General features: G+C 45.4%; 1 protein-coding gene across 2 annotated transcripts; it reads right to left on the bottom strand.

Moving 5' to 3' along the window:
- Positions 1-76: 76 nt before the first annotated feature.
- On the bottom strand, positions 77-18,064 carry CBR4 (carbonyl reductase 4). Of its 2 annotated transcripts, XM_031692589.2 has the most exons (5): positions 17,756-18,057; positions 15,586-15,706; positions 14,183-14,319; positions 11,831-11,965; positions 156-2,963 (listed from the first exon to the last, which is right to left on the bottom strand). In XM_031692589.2, exons 1-5 carry the CDS (start codon positions 17,895-17,897, stop codon positions 2,785-2,787), a joined length of 714 nt encoding a protein of 237 aa, XP_031548449.1. In that variant the 5' UTR covers positions 17,898-18,057; the 3' UTR covers positions 156-2,784. The 2 variants fall into 2 exon arrangements, with proteins under 2 accessions (XP_072808797.1, XP_031548449.1); XM_072952696.1 differs by lacking the exon at positions 11,831-11,965 and having other exon boundaries at positions 77-2,963; positions 17,756-18,064.
- Between the last annotated feature and the right edge of the window lie 3,588 nt (positions 18,065-21,652).

Genomic DNA, 21,652 nt, shown 5'->3' on the forward strand with positions numbered 1-21,652 from the left:
TGAAAGATACAATTACAATAAAGAAACTTAAAAATTATTAAATACTTTAAGTATGTTTGTCAAGTGAGGGCAGACATTCGACTTTTCAACTTACATATATTTCCATTTTAAAAGCTTAGAAAACTGTTTCAGCACAGTAAGGCATAACTCTTGAATACCCAGTCATCTCCCTTTATTCTAGATAACAGAAGAATTTACATTAAATCATCTTTGCACAAATTATTGCCCCCATATCTATAACATACAATTTTCTGAGAAAGCAGTTTAAAACCCTCTTATAAACTGAATATGAAAAAAGTATGTAAAGAAGCACAAATTTTAAAAACGTCCATGCAAAAATGTTAACACATTGGCTTTTAACCATAAACCATTTTCCAAAGGGTACTCAGTACATACAGGTGGATTGTTGGCTCATGAGAGTCAGATAACAGCTGAGGGTGAGTGTTGCTAATTCACTGAAGTTCTAGAATCTCTGAAAATGATCAAAGGCAGCTGTGGATGACACAGTGGATGTCAGCAAGTGGATGACAGCGTGTGGTGCCCAGTCCTCAGGGGCCAGTGGGAGGGTGGAGACCTCCCTGCAGGGGACGGGCGGCGCCGTAGCCCACAAGTGTGACGTGGGCCCAGCGAAGGGCCGGGCCGGCTACAAAGGGCCATGTCTTAACGTGTAAATACACACACTGAAGGCTCAAATCTGTAACCTCCATCTCAGCAGAACACCCCACTGCCTTCCTGACCCCTGATGTCGGAAAAAGGAAGGGGCCAGGATGAAGGCATGCAGGGAGGCAATGCCAGGGACACGGCTCCTCTGTCTGCACGACCTCCAACCTCTGGCTCAGCAGGAGCTCCCAGGCTCACCGCTACCCCAACTGCCACCCCCCACCCCCACGCCGCACATTCTGTGTGTTACCGTGTCTGCACTCGGCAGACAATCTGATTGATGATACTAACTCACAGTTCCCTGGCATTCTCACGTCCTCAACAGACTTCTCCAAGTAAAGACAACTATTTCAAAGATAAATTTAAAATAATTTTTTAAGAATCCTCATTTAGAACACAGACTTTACTATTTTTTATTTTTATTACTCTGCATTTAATATATCCAGTTCATACTTTTGCACTTTCAGTGTAAAAGTAAATCAGTTTACAAGAAATAATGTTCAGCTCCAATAAAACTATGAAAAGATTACTTTTTAAAATGCAGTAAATTTCTAAAACACTTAAAAATGATAGATAATAAAAATCAACCTGACTCCAGTGACATTTAAAATTATCACGCTCTTCCCCACAAGAGTTCAATGAACGCAAAAGATGTCTGATATTTTCATTCAGTTTGTGTCTTTATCTCGAATCTCAGCCAAATACTTTAAGACTAATGACTTACCTTTAAAGACATTTAATTCACTGGTAGTGCATATTTTATTAAGTCATTTACGATTGTTCATAAGTAATTAAGTATTTTTCTAAAATTTCTGCTAAGAATCATTATGATGTTTGTTAATGCAAAACACTCTAATTTTCCAACAAGTATCATGACTTCTTAATGCTGTTTTTAAGTAACCTGCTAAACTGAGCATTTTGTGGACTTAAAAACACAGAGGACACCTCTTCTACTTTCCAGGTCGATGAGATCTGTGCGGCTCAGACCTGCACCAGTATCAGACCATCCAGGGTTAGTCCTGCTCACCATCCTGGAGAACTCCTCCAGGATGGGTCAACTGGACCACACTGGTATTTACAGATTACTGTGCCCCGCAGCTCAGACGAGGAGTAATCCCACTCAGAGAAACAAGGCTCTACACTCAAGTCTGTATCTGTTTTCTTCAACCTGTGTAACAACTGCTTATCCAAGGCACGTGTGAAATGAATACAATTTTTTTTAGTGGAGGTACTGGGGATCAAACCTAGGACCTCATGCATGCTGAGCACACGCTCTACCACTGAGCTGTACCCTCCCTAACCCCAATAGTGTTTAACATTAGCAGGGTTGCTAACATATTGACAACTAACCAATGCCCTGTAAATTACTTTTTATTTTTAGTGGAAGTACTAGGGATTGAACTCAGGACCTCGTGCATGCTAAGCACGTGCTCTACCACTGAGCTATACCCTCCCACTCATTTTTAAATTTAATTTTTTTCCCTGTAAATTACTTTTACTCTTTGGCAATAGCCCACAAGGTTAACTTCTAGAGGATTCAGCCCAATACAATGAAATAACTAATGACAATTAGACTATATAATTTTTCCAGATTTGTGACAAAATATATAAATTAAGATACTACCCGTTTATATCACTTGAAAACTGTCTGTACAGTTGGCCCTCCAAATCCAGGAGCTCCACATTCAGGAATTCAACCAACCATGGATAGAAAATATTAGAAAGTTCAGAACATTCCAAACGGCAACTAGTTACACAGCATTTACACTGTATGTCAATTACTCAGCATTTACGTGGTGTTAGATATTATACGTAATCTAAAGATGATTTAAGGTATACGTAGGTCATATGCAAATACCATGTATGCCATTTTATACGAGGGAGGGGAACATCTGAAGACCTGGGGTTCCCGCGGACACCAAGGGGCGACAGCACACTAAAGCCGCTGCAGCCTGTAAGGTGCCGTCAGTCAGAACGCACAACGCCACGCTCTGTTCTCGCAGACTGCTCGTGTAAAGCTGGACATCAGCACGCGGGGGTCAGCAGGTCTGATCAGCAGACGAAGGCGTGACTGTCTGATCACAGCCAAGCAGAGTGCGCCCGACTCCGCCTGGTGGGCATCAGCTACATGGCGAGCTGGAGCCCCCCGTCCACCACCAGCACGTGCCCGGTGACGTACGGAGACTCCAGAAGGAACACGACCGCTCGGGCCACGTCCTCGGGTTCTCCAAACCTCCCGAGAGGGATGCTTTTCTTTAAGTGTTCTTCTTTCAAGTCTTTCGTCATATCCGTGTGCACAAACCCTGAAAGAGAAACGTTTGCTCGAGTAGGTGAAAATGACATTGCTCAGTTTCATAGGAAAAAAGAATTTGCTGCTGAAAATTTGAGACTATTAATAAACCTTGTTGAGGAAATTACAGAGTTGTGTTCACAATCAAGTAACCAAGTCCTCACCTTTTACTCAATTTAGCTCAGGGAACATTCAGTGAACACTAAAGCACTCGGCCCCCAAGTATCCAGGCCACCTCGTAGCACAATGTAAGTGGGTAGGCACAAACAGGAACCTACAACCTACGGCGGAAACCCTCACTTGCACCCCGAATTACAACAGAAGGCACTCTCGTGAGTGCCCTCATGGAGGCAAACACAGAGGAACCACAGAAAGGATGAACTTCCCTCTGTTAGGGGCTGGGGAGGGTTGCGGCGCAGAGGGAAGGCAGGCTTCACAAACAGTTCTGACACAGACTGGTTCCACCTGCCACAGCCGAGATGGCAGTTGACTGTATTTCCAATATCCGTCTAAGAAAAAACCTGGGATGATCCAACCCTGATGCAAGCATGCACAGAAAATTAAAATATTAACATGGCCGTGGTGTGTGCACCCGATTCTAAAAGATTCACACTACAGACATATATGCCAGAGGAACTGCAGATTTTATTAAGCAAATCTTGTGAGGTCAGTCTGAGACACAGGAACACTTACCTATAAAATACTTAACTTAGTAATCAGTATTCCGTACAACCCTCAATCATTTAGACTTTTTTAAAAAGAAGGCAAACAATTAATTCTCATGAAATTAACAATAAGAAAAAAATATTTTAATGTTAAGGTCATGAAAAATACGTGAACTAAAAGACACGACCTGTAATGTGAAAGCTGAATGTGCAAACTCAAATATACAGCTTTCAAATTGGCTTGTGTTATAACTGAATCATTTATGGCTCAAACTGTAAACCCACCTAAATACACTTCCAATTGAAGTTCCACGACACACACCTGAGTAAGGGTCAGCATAGGCCTGGTTGGTTACGCAACACTGTGTAATCTTTAAAGTTTTCTTTGCCTTATGTTTTTACTTAGACATAATCCAAAGAGCTTCTCAAAAGCCTGTGAGAAATCATAGGTTTTCCATCATGAAGCCTATGACAGTGACAGCCTGACTGTTGGGGAAAAACTGTAAACAAGCTGCATGTCTTTCCTAAAGAGCTGGTTAAATAAATCGTGGCCCATCCACACCACAGAACAACAGGCAGGTATGAAGGATGCTGCTGCAGAAAGACCCATTTAAAAGGGACAACCAATATTTGCATATTAAAAAAAGCAGGTTATAAATGAATTCAAAGTAGGTTACAAATGAATGATACCACTCTTACAAGGAGGCAAAAAAAAAAAAAGAATATATGCTAATGATTGAAAAAATGCCTACCAAAGTGTTAACGGTGATGAGCAACAGATGCTGGAAAGACAAGTGCTCACATTTGCTTTGCTCTCTTCTCTGTGCTCGTCTGCAGTTTCCACATTGTCTACAAGAGCTACTAGCTTTGTATTCAGCTAAAAAGTAATTGAAAGAAGACTGACAGCACTGAGCTCAGACCGTCTGTGACGAGGGCCTGGAACAGCCAGTCTCGTCTACCTGTGTGCTTCCTGTGAGGTTACACTGTGCAATACGTGTCCTCTGCTATAAAACGGTGCCATTTGTATTTTCAAAGTCAGCAACTGGCCTTCATCCCCTTCACCGTGGGGACAGCGAGGTGACCAGAAAGAGGGCGAGGAGGACGAAAGGAAGGAGCAGCGGCTGGCAGAGCAATGCTGCGACCGTGAGCAGCCCCGCAGAGCCACGTGGGCACAAGTGACACTCCACCCACTGAAGTCACCCACGGCCCCAGCAACCCCGCCACCTGGATGAGCGACCACGGGGCCTCGGGACACCCAGGTTCTGGACACAACTTCCAAAGGGGCCTCAGAAAGTGCATCAGGAGGAAAAGTCACCTCACAGGTTAGCAACGCCGAGTGAGTAAATCACGAACCTCAACACTTAAACGTTCACGCTGTCTTCTCAAAGAGTTCAGGATAGAATTACTTTAAGGTCCTTTTCAATTCTAGCCAAACTGGCATAAAATATTTCCCCACTAACTCTCAACCCTCAGCAGAAAATCACTGATGCTCTTTAACCTTACAAAACAAAATGAAACCTCAGTAAACTTCAGTAAAAACATCCTGCCATTATGCCAGAAAGACCTCTGACTCTGGGTTAGCAAATCCCAGGCGCAACTTCTAACCGGCCCTGGTGACCTTCCTCGCAGGCAGCACTCTGCGGGAAGGAGACCCTTGGGCTAGGACACGTCCCGCCGGGTCCCACCTCTGCTCTGCCGACACCTGCCAGCAAAGACCTGGCCAGTCACACGCCATCTACGCTCTACGGCTGGAGTCAGCGAGCAGACTGGAGGGGACAGACTTCAGCTCCACAAAACCAGGACTCGAAGATGAACGGGTGTCAGTGTGGTCTGACTCCTTGCTGCACCTGACATTCAGCAGAGGGAGCCCCCCCTGCTCGGGCCCTCAGTTCTCACTGCCCCAAAACACTCTCTGCAGCTTCTCCAAATTCACGTGTACCTTCCCTCAACTCAACAGAAATCAAATTAAAAACACGAAGTGATGAATTAGTCCAAGCTTTACCAAATTTCAGCATCACTGCACGCGACAGCCCCTGACCAACACAGGTGACACTCAACAGTGAAAGGCTGTAAGCCTTCCTGCTAAAATCTGGAACAAGACAAGGAAGCCACTCTCACCACTTCTGTTCCACGTAGTATTGAGTGTTGTCCCACAGCAGTCGGACCAGAAAAAGAAAAGGGATCCAAGCCAGATGAGAAGAGGTAAACCTGTCACTAGGTGCAGATGGCATGTTACTATATATAGAAAAACCAAAAGGCTCCACACAAAAACCACTGGAGCTGATAAAAGAATTCAGCAAGGCAGCAGGGTACAGGAGCAACATACAGAATCAGCGGCATTTCTTTACACTAACAATGAAAGCTCAGAAAAATAAAGACACAATCCCTTTTAAAATCACATCCAAAAAAATAAAATACTTAGGAATAAACCTAACCAAGGAGGTAAAAGACTTATACACAGAGCACTACATAAAGATCACTGATTAAGGAGATTAAAGATGACTTAAAGAAATGGAAAGATATCCCATGCTCTTGGATTGGAAGAATTAATTTTGTTAAAATGGCCATACTACCCAGAGCAATCTACAGATTTAGCACCATCCCTATTCAAATTACCCAGGACATTTTTCACAGAACTAGAACAAAGAATCCTAAAATTTATATGGAACCACAAAAGATCTAGAATTGCCAAAGCAATACTGAAGAAAAAGAATGAAGCTGAAGGAATAACCCTCCCAGACTTCAGATGACACTACAGAGCTACAGTAATCAAAACAGCATAGATGGTTTACAAAAACAGACACACAGATCAGTGGAACAGGATAGAAAGTCCAGAAATAAACCCACACACTTGCAGTCAATTAATCTTCAACAAAGGAGACAAGAATGCACAAGGGAGAAGAGACCGTCTCTTCAGCAAGAGGTGCTGGGAAAACGGGACGGCAGCATGTGACTCAGTGAAGTTAGAACACTCCCTCACTCCACACACAAACTCAAAATAGCTTAAAGACTTAAACGTAAGTCAAGACATTATAAACCTCCTGGAAGAAAACATAAGCATAACATTCTCTGACACACATCTCAACAATGTTTTCCTAGGGCAGTCTACCCGGGCGATAGAAATAAAAGCAAAAATATACACATGTGACATAACTAAACTTACAAGCTTTTGCACAGCAAACTATAAACAAAATGAAAAGAAACTTACGGAATGGGAGAAAATATTTACAAACAAGGCAACTGACAAGGGCTTAATTCCCAAAATATACAAACAGCTTATAAAACTCAATAACAAAAAACAAACAACCCAATCCAAAAATGGGCAAAAAACCTAAACAAATATTTCACCAGTGAAGACAAACAGATGGCCAACAGGCACATGAAAAAAATGCTCAATATCACTAATTATCAGAGACACGCAAATCAAAACTGCAATGAGGGATCACCTCACACCAGTCAGGATGGCCGTCATTCAAAAAAATCTATTTTAATTAACACACAAAAATAAATGATACTAAAGCTTAGCAACTAATTTGTCTTCAAAAAGTTAATAATATTTGGCAGCAAATGATACCTAATTTATTATTTCACTTGTTCTTGTTCCTATTATGATTTGCTTTTTAACTATTTTTCCTTAATTGGAAACTCCTTTTGAAGGTGACCAGGGAAACTCACTTTGAAAAGAAACATATTAATTCTGATGTTTCTCAACTCTATTAAAAGATGTGATGAAGAATCTGGTTGAAATTACTATGGAGAATAAGGTTAGTAAATGACGCACAGAATCGATTTAAAGCTACCATCTCACGTGGACTTTCATGATGTGCATTCATACGACACTTACGGCAGAGCCAGGGTAACACATCATACTGTAGCCAGGGTTAGTATGATCACGGTCACCCTGATGAGCGCCCACGTTCTCAGCAACAGGCTTCTGCCTGTAGCGCACGCTGCCCTGCAGAGCAGGCCCCTCAGGAGAGGCTGTACACACGCCGCCCTCACTCACACAACCTCCCTTTGCGGACAGACTGGATTCACACTATTTGGCCTGCTGTCTTGGCAACGACTTCACGCTGACGGAATTAAGCCTTCCTGCTCCAGCATCTCCACGGCCTCGCACGCGTACCTAGTTTACATTCGTCAGGCGGCAGTGTGATTAGCTGTTCACGTGCCGTCTCACTGTGCTCGCTCCTTGGGGAAGAAATACCTCATTCAGGTCTGTACTTCTGGAACGCAGCCAGCCTGCGCGTGCAGGAGACACTCGGGAAGTCTGCTGAGTGAGTCTTCATGAGTAAGGAGCACTTGCATTAAGTTAAACCCTCCAGCTTTTAGACCATCGTGACCTAGAATTAACTCTTCATTACTCATGCTGCTGCAGTCCGGAGGGAGGGGCGCACACACACACACACATGCCATCCCGAACCACAAACCACACACTTTACACGTCAGACTCGGCTCACAGTGAAGTCAGGCAGGCTGCACAGAGCACGCACGGAGAAGGCAGTGCAAGACCATGGTGCAGCTTCTGGATTATCTTTTTCTCCTTTTCTTCCTTTTTTCCCCCCAAAAACGAATGTATCTAAACCTAGGCATTCATCAAGTGGTTATGGATCTGGAGTGCTAGAATTCAGCGAGTCTCTGGGACTCAGCAGTGCATCGGGACGAAGGCCCACGAGAAAGCAGGGGGCCACCGGGACTCCTGACAGCCCCTGATCCCTGCTGCTTCGACATCAGTACCAAACGAAACCCCAACTCCAGGGTCCACGCTGGTGCCGAGTGCTGTGAAGGGTCGATGTCAGCCCCTCCTTACTGACCCCAGGGGACCCATCCCCACACCACAGTGGCCGGGACAAGGGTCCCATGATCACGGGCAGGGGTACGGGAGGACACTCATTTTATTAAAAAATCCAGTAACCCAGCCTCCCATCACACCAGCTCACGAGAGGTAACGTAGACCTGGGTTTAGCACCTTTGTTCTGGCCTCTTAACTAATCCTGGCAATTTTATCAATGAGTAATTTGGCAAACGAAAAGCAACGTTAAGGTAAAAGCTATAAAACTGGAAGATTCCAGATATTTTAGGCAGACCGTATTAGCGAAAAGACAGAGAGACCTAAAGCTGGTCATGATATACCAGAAATCCAACGGGCTGTATTTTCACGCTTTGCTCGGCGGGAAATCAAAAGGTAACGCTTTTAGGAACAGTGTCACCATCAGCAAGCTGCAGACCTTCAACAGGTCACTGTCTCCCGGGTCCCGGTCTGCCCGCTGGAAAATGAATGCAGCACAGGGTCGCTAAGACCCCGTCCACGTTATGCTGTCCCACAGTTAGTGCAGAATTTAAAAAGAAAGATCGTAAGTAAAACCTAAGGGGCGAGGAACTTTTTCCTCACCACCAGTTCATGACTCGATTCTTTTCGCAATCGTTTTGGTATTCTACCCAGACAGCCATCTGCTGAGTACCATTTACAGGCCAATTAATGGCTTCCTTCTCCATAAATCAAAAATCATAAATATTTTAATAAGAAGTCCTAGATAAACATATAAACATGTGTATGTCTTTAACAAGTACAACCAGAACTGGACTTGTGTGTCTTTGATCTTTAAACATGCATTTGGGGAAGGAAAGTCTCCGCGTCTTTACTCCTGCCACGTCACTGGCCTTGGCCAGCCACCTGTCCCACCTGCCTCGTGCTGCGCGGCCCTGGCTCGCAGGGCTATGGGTCATCACACAGCCCTGGACGGTCAGTGCTGCCCAACTCCTGCCAGAACCAACAGCCTATCAACCTGCTCAACTTTTGGAAAAAAATTAGAATTAAATGTCAGCTGTGGACAGGTCTTTTCTTTCTTTTTTTGGTTTGTTATTTGCAAACTTTACAAACATGTACATGGTTCTAATTTCCAGATAAGTGATTTCTGATGTCACTGCTGGGACCTGAGATTGCGTCTGGAACACTGAACTGCCATGTTTTCTTAAAACTGGCATCTACTTTGTCTGCTTGTAATCGTGGAATCCCAGACAGTCGAGGCAGCACCCCAACCTCCGTTTTGTTCCTAACTGGACGAGCACTGACTTTACATGTGCTTAGCTGGCTTGTACCCTCTGGAAGGCTACCTGCTCGTTGCTGACCAGCGTTAGCATGTGTCTGGCCTCCTGACAGGACAGCCACAGGACAGTTACGGAGATGCTGCGTCTCATGTGGGAGCACGTGATGTGTTTCCATGTCGGTACTCTGAAGCAACTCCACCTGCCGCTGTCCTGACTCGGCACACCCCCAGCGCTGTCTTCTGGGGCCCACGAGCTCGCTGTTCCACTTACTCCGGGAGCTGCAGAACGTCAGCAGATCAGAGAGGGAGCCTGCGTGTAAGACACTGCTCCCCTCTCAACCTGGGCCTGGGAGCAGCTTAACCTTTTCGAGCTGAGCTTCAGCAGAGGTCTCCCTCCCACCCGGGTCCAGGGGAGGCTGGTTCTACGGCTTTGCCCTGAAGGATGACGTCCACACACACTCAGCCCCTCCCTCTGCCCTGCAGATTACTTGGTGTACTGCGGAAAGTCCCACTTAAAACGGGACTCCGGTCATTTGCAGAATGCTGTGTGTTCACAGGTGCAGAGGGCTGCCACATGGTGCAACAGTCTTGTGTAACTACTGAGGTGACCAATCAGAAAACCAACAAACCGGCTGCAGGCTGTACATTCGAATTTATTTTAAGAGCCTTAGCATGACTATTGGAGGCTTTCTTTAGCCTGGAGCAACCTGAACTGTAATCTCGATCATTACGTTTCAGTCCTCCCCAATTGCTTGCAACTCACAAACCAAGCTCACTGACTTTGCGTCCCATTTAATCCCTCAAGATTTTCAAGTCCTGTGGACGCCCAGTCAGCACAGTAGCAGGAACAGGTGCACTTTAAAAAACGTCCCCCTTGCCTCTGCAGGGGGCTCTGACTTCTGTGGTTCTGAGCCCAGGTCAGACCTGCTTTGTCTCACGGGCGAGCAGCACCTCAGCTGGGCTGGTTTTCCCACACGTTTAACCGGAACACAAGTGTTCCTGATAGATTCCCCACAGGAGGCTGTCAGCTTCCCATTGAGACGTCTATTCCTTTGAAAACTCATTAAACGTCCTCCTCTTCCATGGTTGGTCACTCCAGAAGACATTCTAACATGAACGCCGGGTAGCGCCTGGGGCAAAGTGAAGTCAATGAAAAGCATCTTGTCCATTGTGAGAACACACACTACGTGACCTCTGGTGGCCCCTCCTCTGTGGCAGTACTGACCCTCTGGAGCACAGCCGGACCCACTTCGCTGCACTTTGCTGGTCCTGCGTTTTTTACAAGTGGAAGGTCTGTGGCAGCCCTGCCCCGAGCAGGTCTACCGGCGCCATTTTCCCAACAGCACTCGCTCCCTTGTGTCTCTGGGTCACACTGTGACTTTTTCATTATTACTGTATTGGTCACGGTGTCTGTGATCAGTGATCTTTGACGTCACTGCTGCATCTCACTGAAGGCTCAGGTGACGGCTAGCATTTTTTTTTAGCAATAAAGTATTTTTAATTAAGGTATGAACACTGTTTTTGAAGATACAGTGCCACTGGACACTTACTAGACTACAGTAGAGTGCAAATGTACCATTTACATGCACCGGAAACCAAAAGGTTCAGGAAAGAGATGCATTACTCGGAAAATTTTGCTTTGATACAGTGATGAAGTCTAAACTAACGAACAAGTACTGTATTCCAGCGAGCAGCAAATTGATGAAAGATCCCGAGAAGAGGAGAAAGGAAGTGACAGTGGAAACAGTTCTCCAAAGGTCTACAATCTGGACTTTCTCAACTACTGGATACGTGTTACCAACACTCCCCACCCACCCCACTTACTGAAATTCTTACATTCAGCTCCTGAGAGTTATTCACTGAGAGGTGACTTCTGAATGAGCAGCATCTCACGTGGTTTTAGTTCAGGAAATTGTTCAGCGAAGACGCAGGGTACCCGGCACTGTCCCAGCCCCTCCCTGAGTTGGGGCACAGCCTCCACAGCCACGCCGTCCTGGGCTGCACCACTCCAGAGCGGAGTGACAGTGCAGGTCCTGGGTCCCTGCCCCACAACCCTCTGAGAGGTGCCTGACGATGCTGAAGTACTCACAGACACGAGAGGAGTCTGCTGTCACAGTATAAAGCCAGAGATGTACATAAATTAAAAGAAACAAGAAGTCGTCACTGACCTGGAGCAACTACATTCACTCTGATTTCCTTTCTGGCTACTTCTTTAGCGAGAGCCCGTGAAAATCCAACCAACCCTCCTTTAGTGGCGCTGTACACAGACTGGCCAGCGTTGCCTTTCCAACCAATGATGCTTCCTAGAAAAAGAAAGGAAAGCAAATCCAAACCAATCAATGGGGCTATGATTCCGAATTTTCAGATAATCTACAGTAAACAAACAAGCTACAAACCATTTTCCCTTGTCCTATGCTAAAATGAGGAATTCTAACCATTGCCATTTGAGTAGTAAGACTTCTGGTCTGAGTCCGCTTCAGACACACAGAGAAAACAGATCCAAAAGAAGCGCGTGCGAAACCCCGAAGCCAGGAGGGGGCTTGAGAGCCGCTCCGGCAAGTAAGAGGAACCCACTCCCCTCTCTGAGGAAGACAAGGAAAACTCTGCAATATTTATAAAGGCCTCCAGTAGGACGAGGTCAAAACCAGAAAAGAAAGTCAGACAAAAGCTGATTCATGATTCTGTAACACAGACATAAGGAGGTGCTTAATCCCACAGAAAGAACTAGTCCATCTGAAGACAAACCTTACTGAATCCCAATTACTATCGATCTAAACTAGCAAAGCTCCCACTGTGAACTGTAAAACTGCAACTGAGCTACCTTCAGTGATGTATTAACTTGGACCGCCTACTACGAAGATTCCTGGCTGGCCTCATCTATACAAATATGAAAGAATAAGTTACAATTCAAATATCAACTATAAGCAAATAAATTCCTGCAGAACAGAATTTGGGGAAGTTATTTTCCTCCACAAGTGACCTATACTTATGATATAAAAATTAATCAAGAATCTCACCAAATCATTGCAAAAATAATTTTATTTTAGAAAGAGAAGGCATTCCGAGTACTTTTTATATTACAGTCGGCAAGTCCAATACGAAATATTTAATCACACTAGATGTCATGAGCCAGTTAATGATGTAGGAAGAGAGGTGTGGAGCACACAAAGAGGAAAGAGACGTCAGGCAGAGGAAACGCAGGTGGACAGAGAAACACGAGAGACACAAAAAGAAAGAAAAACACAGGCCTGAGGAATGGCCAGGCAGGAGGCTGGTGGGGCAGTGTGGGGCACGCCACACACAACTGTCCACCTGGTCAAAGCGGTAACTTCCAAAATATCAATGACCTTTCTAGCAGTTTAAAGGAATCCCTTCTGTAATGAGATTCTCCGACTTGATTTTCAATCGTCTATTTTATTTACTTTCAGCACGATTCTCACAGCTTGCATGTATACAAAGGACTGACGTGGTTTTTTTCACGTGTATCTAAAAAGGGACTATTTTAGAGTTAAACACATGCCACGCTATCAGGTGACATACACAGGCCAGCTGCCAGCTTACAAGAACCCCAAGTCATTGCCAGACTGTGACATTAGCAGCCAAAGGTCAACTCATTCAACCATCTTTTCCAAGAAAACTCATCTCTTGCATTTTTAAGGGTAAATGTCAAAAATGCTCTAATTCTTATTAGCAAGGTATTCTTTCCGAGTCTCATTTTCAAAAAAGAAAATGCTATATCCTGGCTTGGAAAGACACCCCCTGTATTACAGAGTATAGTCATTGACTTCAACAGAGCAGCTTCCCCCTTGTGTGGCCTTCTAAGGTATCACCACTTAAAAGGCAGGCAGCACGCTGCTATCTTCCAGGCACCAAACTGCAGTGAAACTGCAGTTAATTTTGCGTGTTAAGGTCTACAGGCTCATACTCCACGGTCTGTGTGCCCCATGGGCCAGATGAACTGCAGACCAAGAGCTACTCACATCCATCCTGAAGAACTGAAAAGCTTGCTCTCTCAAGAAGACTTCCTTTCAGGCCCCGGTGCTGTGTTTATCAGTGACCCCTGCAGCCGCTGCAGAAATCATTCTTCAGCCCCCACTGTCACAAGCTTCCAACTCCTTGGCCATATTTTGAAAATCCAGTTTCACATAAAAATCAGCGTATTCAATTTCTCTTAAATCAAAACAGCTGGCCAACCTGGACCACATCTGTGCACAGCAGCAACCTGCTGGATGGGTCCGCCACACGGCCTCAGGACACCAAAGCTGGGCGCCTCTGGCCATGTGTCACCTGACTGGTGCTGTCAATTCCCTGATACTTGGCGGTGTCACTCACATGACACCTGCCCAACCACTGGAAGGATGTGGACTGGTGACTCCTGTGTTACCCATTAGTCCAGTTAACCATAGATAATGAAGACACATCCCACCCAAGTTTCACAAGTAAATAAATTCCACATTAGCTGACTAAGCATCTGTATGGTACCACAAGATAATGATAAACTCACACAGGTGAAGACTCACCGACATTCACGATGGACCCTCTCTGCTGTTTAATCATGGTCTTCACGGCAGCTTTACAGGTCAGCATGGAGCCCAAGAGGTTGGTGTGCAGCTGAGACAGCATATCTTCAGTGTTTGTCCTTACTAAGAGGCTATCCCTGCCAAAAAAAACCCCAAAAAGCAAAAAACTTAAAAATGGTATTAAGCAAAACAAACTAAAGGGGGGAGGGTACAGCTCAGTGGTGGAGCACATGCCTAGCATGCACGGGGGTCCTGGGGTCAGTCCCAGCGCTGCCATTAAACAAGTATTACCCTCCCTCTCCAGAAAAAAAGCAACAACAAAAATACAACAAAAAGAAAGAGGTGACATCACCACTGACTCTACAGACAGTAAGTGAATAATGAGAAGATCCTGTATTACAAACTAACTTATGCTAATAAATTCAACCACTTAGATGAAATAGACAAACTCCCTGAAAGACATAAACGACCAAGTTCATTCAAGATGGAGCAGGTAACACAACCCTCCATTTGTTAAGAAGCTGACTTTGAGGGGGAGGGTGCAGCTCCACGCTACAGTGCGTGCTCAGCATACACAAGGTCCTGGGTTCCATCCCCAATACCTCTGTTAGAAAAGTAAATTAAAAAAAGTCACCCCTCCACAAAATAAAATAAAATTAAAAAAAAAAAGCAGTGGCACTTAGCTGCTTTAAACAAAAATAAGTTAACCTTGAATTTAAAAGAAAAAATTTAAAAATCAAGAAACATACGACCTTTTCCCTGCAAGCAGAGTATCGGAAGTGCTTACTGTGAGCTCGGACACCTAGAGAACCCGTGTTAAACACAGCCTTGGAGGCACTGAAGTCACCACTGACAGGCCAGAAAGGGTCCATCTGGAGGACTGGACAACCCTTCAGGTGGAGCCACAAGTACCCCTAACTGCTAAAAGCACTCCACAAAGCCAAAACAGCTCCAGTGAACTGAGACTGCCACACTGGGTCATGCTTAGAAAAACAAGTTTTATACCACTCCAAATATTGCCCTAAATTTATTAAAAAAAAAAAACCCACTCTGATTCCATTAGTATTAACTGAGAAAACATACAGGGTGACAGCAATGAGGACAGAAGTCAGCAATCTTGGTTGCCTACAGGAAGTACTAACTGGGAAGAAACAGAGGGAGCTTTCTGGAGTTCGAGAAAAGTTCTGCAGCTCAATGTGTATCTTGACCATGATATTAAAATCGAACTGCACCCTGATCCTAATCTCCATGTAAAAGAAAAGAATGAAAAGAGTGTGCGGGTTGACAGACAGGTTTTAAAAGTTTTTCTTCCAATTAGAAGTAAAACTAGTTAATATGTTAACTTTCAAAGATGTATGAGGGGAAATAAAGACATTAGACATGTTCTTAAATTTGTGACCAACCTGTTAATTCCAGCTGCATTGACCAGGAAATTAACGTGACCTAGAGTTTTCTCTATCTCTTCAAATGTACGTTGGACATCATGCTCTTTGGAGACATCACAGCTAAATGCCAAATGATCTCCTGCACAAGATTAGATTCGAAGTACTAATGAGTTCTAACTTGAATTTTAAAACTATTCAAACACGTTTGTTAAGCATCTGCTATGAACTAGATCAGTTCAATCTGGAACCTAGAGATGAAAGATGATGATGATGGTACGGACTCCTGACTTCAAGCTCAGTGTAATAAACTGGACCAGGGTGAGAAAGGAACAAGAAGAAATAAAGCAATCCAACAGAATGTAAATCCTGAAACTTGTTTTAACCAACAAAAAGTGAGGGGAGGACCCTTTTTATGTTTGTAATACTCTGTATGAGTCATCTAATAATATTTATAGTTTTGACACTGACCCCCATGCCACCCAGTGTCAAGGTTTTCTGGGTTTTCTGCTCCTTTTTTCATAACTTAGTGTCTAACTCAGCTAGGTTTTTGTTGAATTGGTTTCCTGGCCCTGAGATAAACTCTAGGATTTTTTTGTTTGTGTGTCTGAACTGTGGTATGTACATTATAATGACTATTATTCAAGCCTGACCATTAGGAGACATGAGACAAAGGAGGAAGCTGTAAAAACAAAATGCTAAAACTACAAACCATGAAAAAAACAACTTGTTTTACTAAAAACTGTTTTTTTAATGTCCACTTTTTTGAAATGTTTAAATACCCAAAAAACTACACTTCAAAGAAAGTGTACATTCTCTACTCACATTCTCTACTTAATATATTTTTTTAATACTCTAAAATGGAAATTAAAAAAAAATTTGTTTTATCTTCTGGCTAACCTTGCCTAATACATTAACATTAAAATCACCTCCTCAAAAGAAAAAAGCCACATGATATCACTTACACGTGGAATCTTAAAAAAAGAAGACACAAATGAACTTACTATTTATAACTTAGATGACTGATCTCTCCAATATCTAAGCACACGTGCTTGTCCTTTATGATTGGATTACCACATTCTGTTCTTATTTTGTGGCTGGCTTTATTCCTTAGATAACTATGTTAAATTTAAAAAGCTAAAGCTCTAATCTGTTCTTAGAAACAATGATCATATACGTAAAGCAAAAAAAATTCATGCAGTATACTGTATTTATTTACATGCAATATAATCTATATGTGCAAACTGCAGTCATTCTACCTAATAAACCTGAGAAAGAAAAAAAAATTAACTCCTCAAACCCCCGAGACAGTAAAGTCATGCAAGAAGTTACACTGTTGGGGTGAAAACCAATCACTCTTAGACCACGTAATACAAGGGAATTCAAGGCCCCCAAGCACCTCCTCACTCTTGGCTTCCACCTGAAGCGGTGCTGGGCCCCAGACCCCTGACACCCACCCGACAGTTCTCATCTGGCCCAGCCACTGCGACGGCCCAGGGTCACCCACAGGGCCACCACGTCTCCACCCTCGTCCGGGCGACGGGAGGCAGCACACCCGAGCGGCACGGAGCACCCCGGGCGCCCCCCGGGCCTGGAACCCGCGTACTCTCCTCCGGAGGCGCCACCGCGCCCCGCGCCCCGCGCACCGCGCCGCGCGCGCGCACACACCCGCGCACACACCCACACACACACCCACCTCGGGGCCACGTGGGCGGAGCTCCGTTACGGCGCCCGCCAGCAGCCGTACCCCGGCCACCCTCCTCGCTGAGCGCAGCCGCGCGCGGCCTCAAACGTCCCGTCCTCCCTGCCCCGAGGTCACTAACAACAGGAACAGATGGTGATGGTGTTCACGTGCAGCAGCAGGGAACCTGGTCGGACCAAGCTCACGGCCTCTGCCAGAGTCACCGGGAAAACGTGGTGACGTAAGCGCTTCGCACGCACGGGAGCGGATCGGATGCCGCCTGCGCGTGCGCACACCGCCATCGCGCAAGGACAGTTGCGCGCGCGCCGAGCAGCCTCGCGAGACCACAGTGCACCTGCGCCATGCGCCGACCCTTGTCCCACACGGTGGACCTGGCCGCTTTCTGGATAGGCCGTTGGCGGCGGGCCGTTGGCGGCCGCCCCTCGGACCAGCACCGGCCGCGGCCCACACTCGCCGCGAGGGGGCGGGGCGTCCCCGGTTGGTACCCACCGCCCAGGTCCCCGGCCGCGGCTCTGGCACCCTGCAGGTTCCGGGCGACGATGGCCAGTCGGTAGCCTCTCTGGGCCATCAGGCGGGCCACCGCCCTGCCGATGCCCCGGGAGCCTCCGAACACGGCGCACACTTTGTCCATCAGGGACGGGGAGCGTGCAAGGGGCGGCCCTTTCCAGCGGCCTCGCGCTTTCACACCACCGCGGCTCCAAGCAGCCGCAGCGCCGCCCCAGACCTCCCGCCGCGGACTGCAGCGAGGGCGGACAGAGGCGCTCAGTATCGCGTCGGCGAGTCGACGTCAGCGCGCTCGGGGCTCTGGGCGCCCCGCCCTCCGCGGACGCGAGCACCCGCCTGAGAGACCGGATGTGACAGCCGGGCCGGAAGGGGCTGCGCAGCATGCTGGGATTTGTGGTCTCGGCGCGGGCGGAAGCAGCGTGGGCGCGGTGCCCGCCGGGTGAGGCCCCTTGAGGCAGTGAGGGCGCCCGTGTAGCCTGGGCTCCGGGCGTCCTGCTGGACCCTGCCAGGCGGGACACGTCAATCACCGCATTGTATCCAGCGTACTCTCCGAACTGTCTCCTGAGACCCGAGGTCCCCCCCGTGATGGAGGGGGACCAGGTCAGGCTGACCGGGCCCGTCCTACCTGCCCCTCTCCGCGCCCCCGGGCCCACCGGTCACCTCGAAGGCTGCCGTTGCAGAGGCAGGTGCCCCGTCAAGAACAGAAGGAGCTCGAGGATGGCAGCTGAGCGACGAGCCTTGCCGGATCCACAGCACGAACGTTGCCGGCTGCTGCAGACACACAGATAGGCTCCTGCAGTTCTGAAAAAGGATGTGCTGTGTGCTCTCACAGTCAACAAGCCGAAAGTCAGCGTTTGTGACAAGTCTGCTTGATACCATATCATTATGTTAAATGTTTCAGAAAAGTGTAGGTCGTAGACCACCTGGGGAAACAGGGCAACTACACCTGAAACAGAATTAACAGCTCGGAGGACGGGGAGGTCAAGGAAGAATGAAGAAATGCAAGGAGAAACTGGATTGCAGACGGAAAGAAGGCAGGGGAAGAGCCACGGGAAAAAAACGAAACACATAAGCAAATTGAACATCATTTCTGTCCCACCTAGATCCAAAAGGGATTTAAAATGGCTTCAAAAATACATGGTAAAATCTTACATCCCTTTGGATGGCTACTGGTAAAAGAACAATAAGAGTTGACAAGGATGTGGGGAAACTAGAACCCTTGTGCTCTGTTGGTGGTAATATAAACTGGTACAGTAGCTCTGGAAACAGTATGGTGGTTCCTCAAAAATATTACCGTACAATCCAGGAATTCCGCTCCTGGGTATATGCTTAAAAGGACTGAAAGCAGGTTCTCAAAATAGTATTTGTAAAAAAAAGAGTATTTGTAAATCCATGTTTATTACAGCATTATTCATAATAGCTAGAACGTGGAAGCAACCCAAGGGACCATTGATGGGTGATAGATAAGCAAAATGTAGTATACACACACACACACACACACACACACGAATACTACTCAGCCTTAAAAAGGAGATTCTGCATTGTGCTGCAACATGGATGAACCTTGCGGAAGTTACGCTAAATGAAAGCCCAGTCACGAAATGACAAATACTGTATGATTCCACCTATATGAGGTACTCAGAGTAGTCGGTCATACAGACTTAATACAGACTGAAAATGTAATGGTGATTGCCAGAGGCTGGGGAGGAGGACGAATGCAGAGTTTAAAGGGGCTAATGTTTCAGTTTTGCAAGAGAAGAAGTATTCAAGAGAGGCATGGTGACGATGGATTTTACGATAGGAGTGTTAATTCTCCTGAGCTGCAGGCTTAAAAATGGTTAACATTAGCTATACACCAGAAATTGACACAACAGAGAATTCACGCAACACTGTAAACTGACTATACTGCAATTTTTTTTAAAAAAAAGGAAAAAGTGATTAGGATAGTAAATTCTATGTGTACTTTACCACGATTTTTAAAATTGGGGAAAAAACAATGCCAGCAATACATGTAATAACATTGACAACAAGAATGCAGTTTAAGGTTTCTAAATGGAGTTTTGTCCCTAAAGTAGATAGCAATACTGTCAAAATACTGTGATTTAAGAGCACTTTAAGTATTTCTACTCTGAGAAGTTATACCAGGTTGTTTTCAATTTTTAGAAATTGCTTTATGCTTTTTATTTGCTTTTGTTTTTTAATTATATAAAACATTTGCATGGTTCCTAAGTATAAACCAGAAAGTAGATATGTTCAGAGAAGCATAGCTTTCACCCTTGCCTCTGTTTCCTGTTCTCTTCCAATCCCTATAAAATGTCATTTTGGTTAATTATTTATTTATCCTTCCAGTCTTTATTTTAAAAAATACTGGAAAATGCACATGTCTTTCCTGCTTCACCCTCTTTGTTATACAAAGTTTGGACACTATTTAAATATTGTTCCACACCTTGCTCTTTTCAGGATAATAATAAATCTTGGATATCACCCCATGGCTGTGTACAGAGACCCTCCTAGTTCCCTTCCCCTGCTGGACCGTCCTCCTTCTGGGGGTTGTGATTAGCAGAATCCTAGAGATGACCCTCCTCCTCCAGCCCAGCTATTCAATCCAACAATCACCTAGGAACCACTGGAGGGAATTTGAAGATGTAACTAAATCCCAGTTCAATTAATTTTAAAATGCATAGATTATCCGGATGAGCCTATTCTAATCAGGCGATGCCATTAAGGCGGGGCATTTTTTCTGGTGGCAGAGAAGGAAGTCAAAGACGTTGAGTCATGAGGGGGACCAGGGTCTGCACTGTGTTCCTGCTGGCCTCAAGGAAGAAAGCCGACAGCTATGCTGTGAACAGCTAATTGGAGGCTGAGAGCAAGCCCCAGCTTAAAATCAGCAAGAGAACAAGGACTCCAGTTCCACAGAGGCAAGGAAGTGGTTTCTGCCAACAGTGAGATTGGAAGAGGACCCAATCCTTGGATGAGAATTCAGCACCAGACACACACGGAAACCAAGCAACACACGAGGATTCCTGATCCACAGGGACTGTCAGATTAACAAATGTGTGATCTCTTAAAAAAAAAAAAAAGGTGGGTAAATTTTAAAAGGCAAAGGGCACCACCCTCACCCGTCCAGGCAAGAACAATGACATGGGTCAGTGGACAAGTTATAAAAATCAAGCTATGTTATAAGAATCTGTTTAGTACTAAAGAAGAGATGTATATATGACTCCGAGTTTCCTAGTGGCCAAAGCAAATAAGGAAATGATTAATTACATGTAGTAATTCTATAAGAAATGAGTATCCTGGTTGTACCATAAAGAGGTCTGAGTGCTGATTCCTCCTCCTGGATCCTCATAAAAGTCGCACTAAGCATTAGAGTGGGCTTTACTCCTCATGAAAAAACATTGTAAGGCTGTTTTATAGCATCTAGAGGACACAACACCAAAACGGACTTCAACAGAAGGGAATGCAATAGGAATTTAAACAATACAAGCAAACAGGTGCGAGACTGGGTCTTTGTATATTTGAAACAATGATGAGACATGCCTGATTGCAGGAAAGTTGGGATGGTGCTGAATTACAGAGACTTTAAAACCAGATGCAGGCATTAAATAGGGAGGGACTGCAGCCCCAGAAATCACAAGATAAAAGCTGAATTTAAGAACACGCTTTAGTAGTGACATCAGATGGGTTAGACCAAATTGTCTAAGCCACTCTGCCTCTATGCACACATGTGCAATATTGGAAAACCTGTTTTAGACAAGTTACCAATCTATGGGTCTGTCTAAATGCCACTCATATCCCTGGCATCCAGCACCGTGGGGCAAACCAGAGAAGTTCCTTCCTCGTAAAGATTTCTGTCAGTTTCAGTAGGAAAAGGGTCATATT

This window comes from Vicugna pacos, chromosome 31, assembly GCF_048564905.1.
Source record: "Vicugna pacos chromosome 31, VicPac4, whole genome shotgun sequence".
In the NCBI taxonomy this organism is placed as follows: Eukaryota; Metazoa; Chordata; class Mammalia; order Artiodactyla; family Camelidae; genus Vicugna; species Vicugna pacos.

What these genes read in the sequence shown, in the direction of transcription:
- CBR4 (XM_031692589.2), bottom strand. Translation starts at nt 17,897, where the DNA reads ATGGACAAAGTGTGCGCCGTGTTCGGAGGCTCCCGGGGCATCGGCAGG. An exon ending in CGCGGCCGGGGACCTGGGCG is followed by an intron (nt 15,707 to 17,755) that starts GTGGGTACCAAC and finishes AATCTTGTGCAG; the next exon opens with GAGATCATTTGGCATTTAGC. An exon ending in AGGGTCCATCGTGAATGTCG is followed by an intron (nt 11,966 to 14,182) that starts GTGAGTCTTCAC and finishes TTCTTTTTCTAG; the next exon opens with GAAGCATCATTGGTTGGAAA.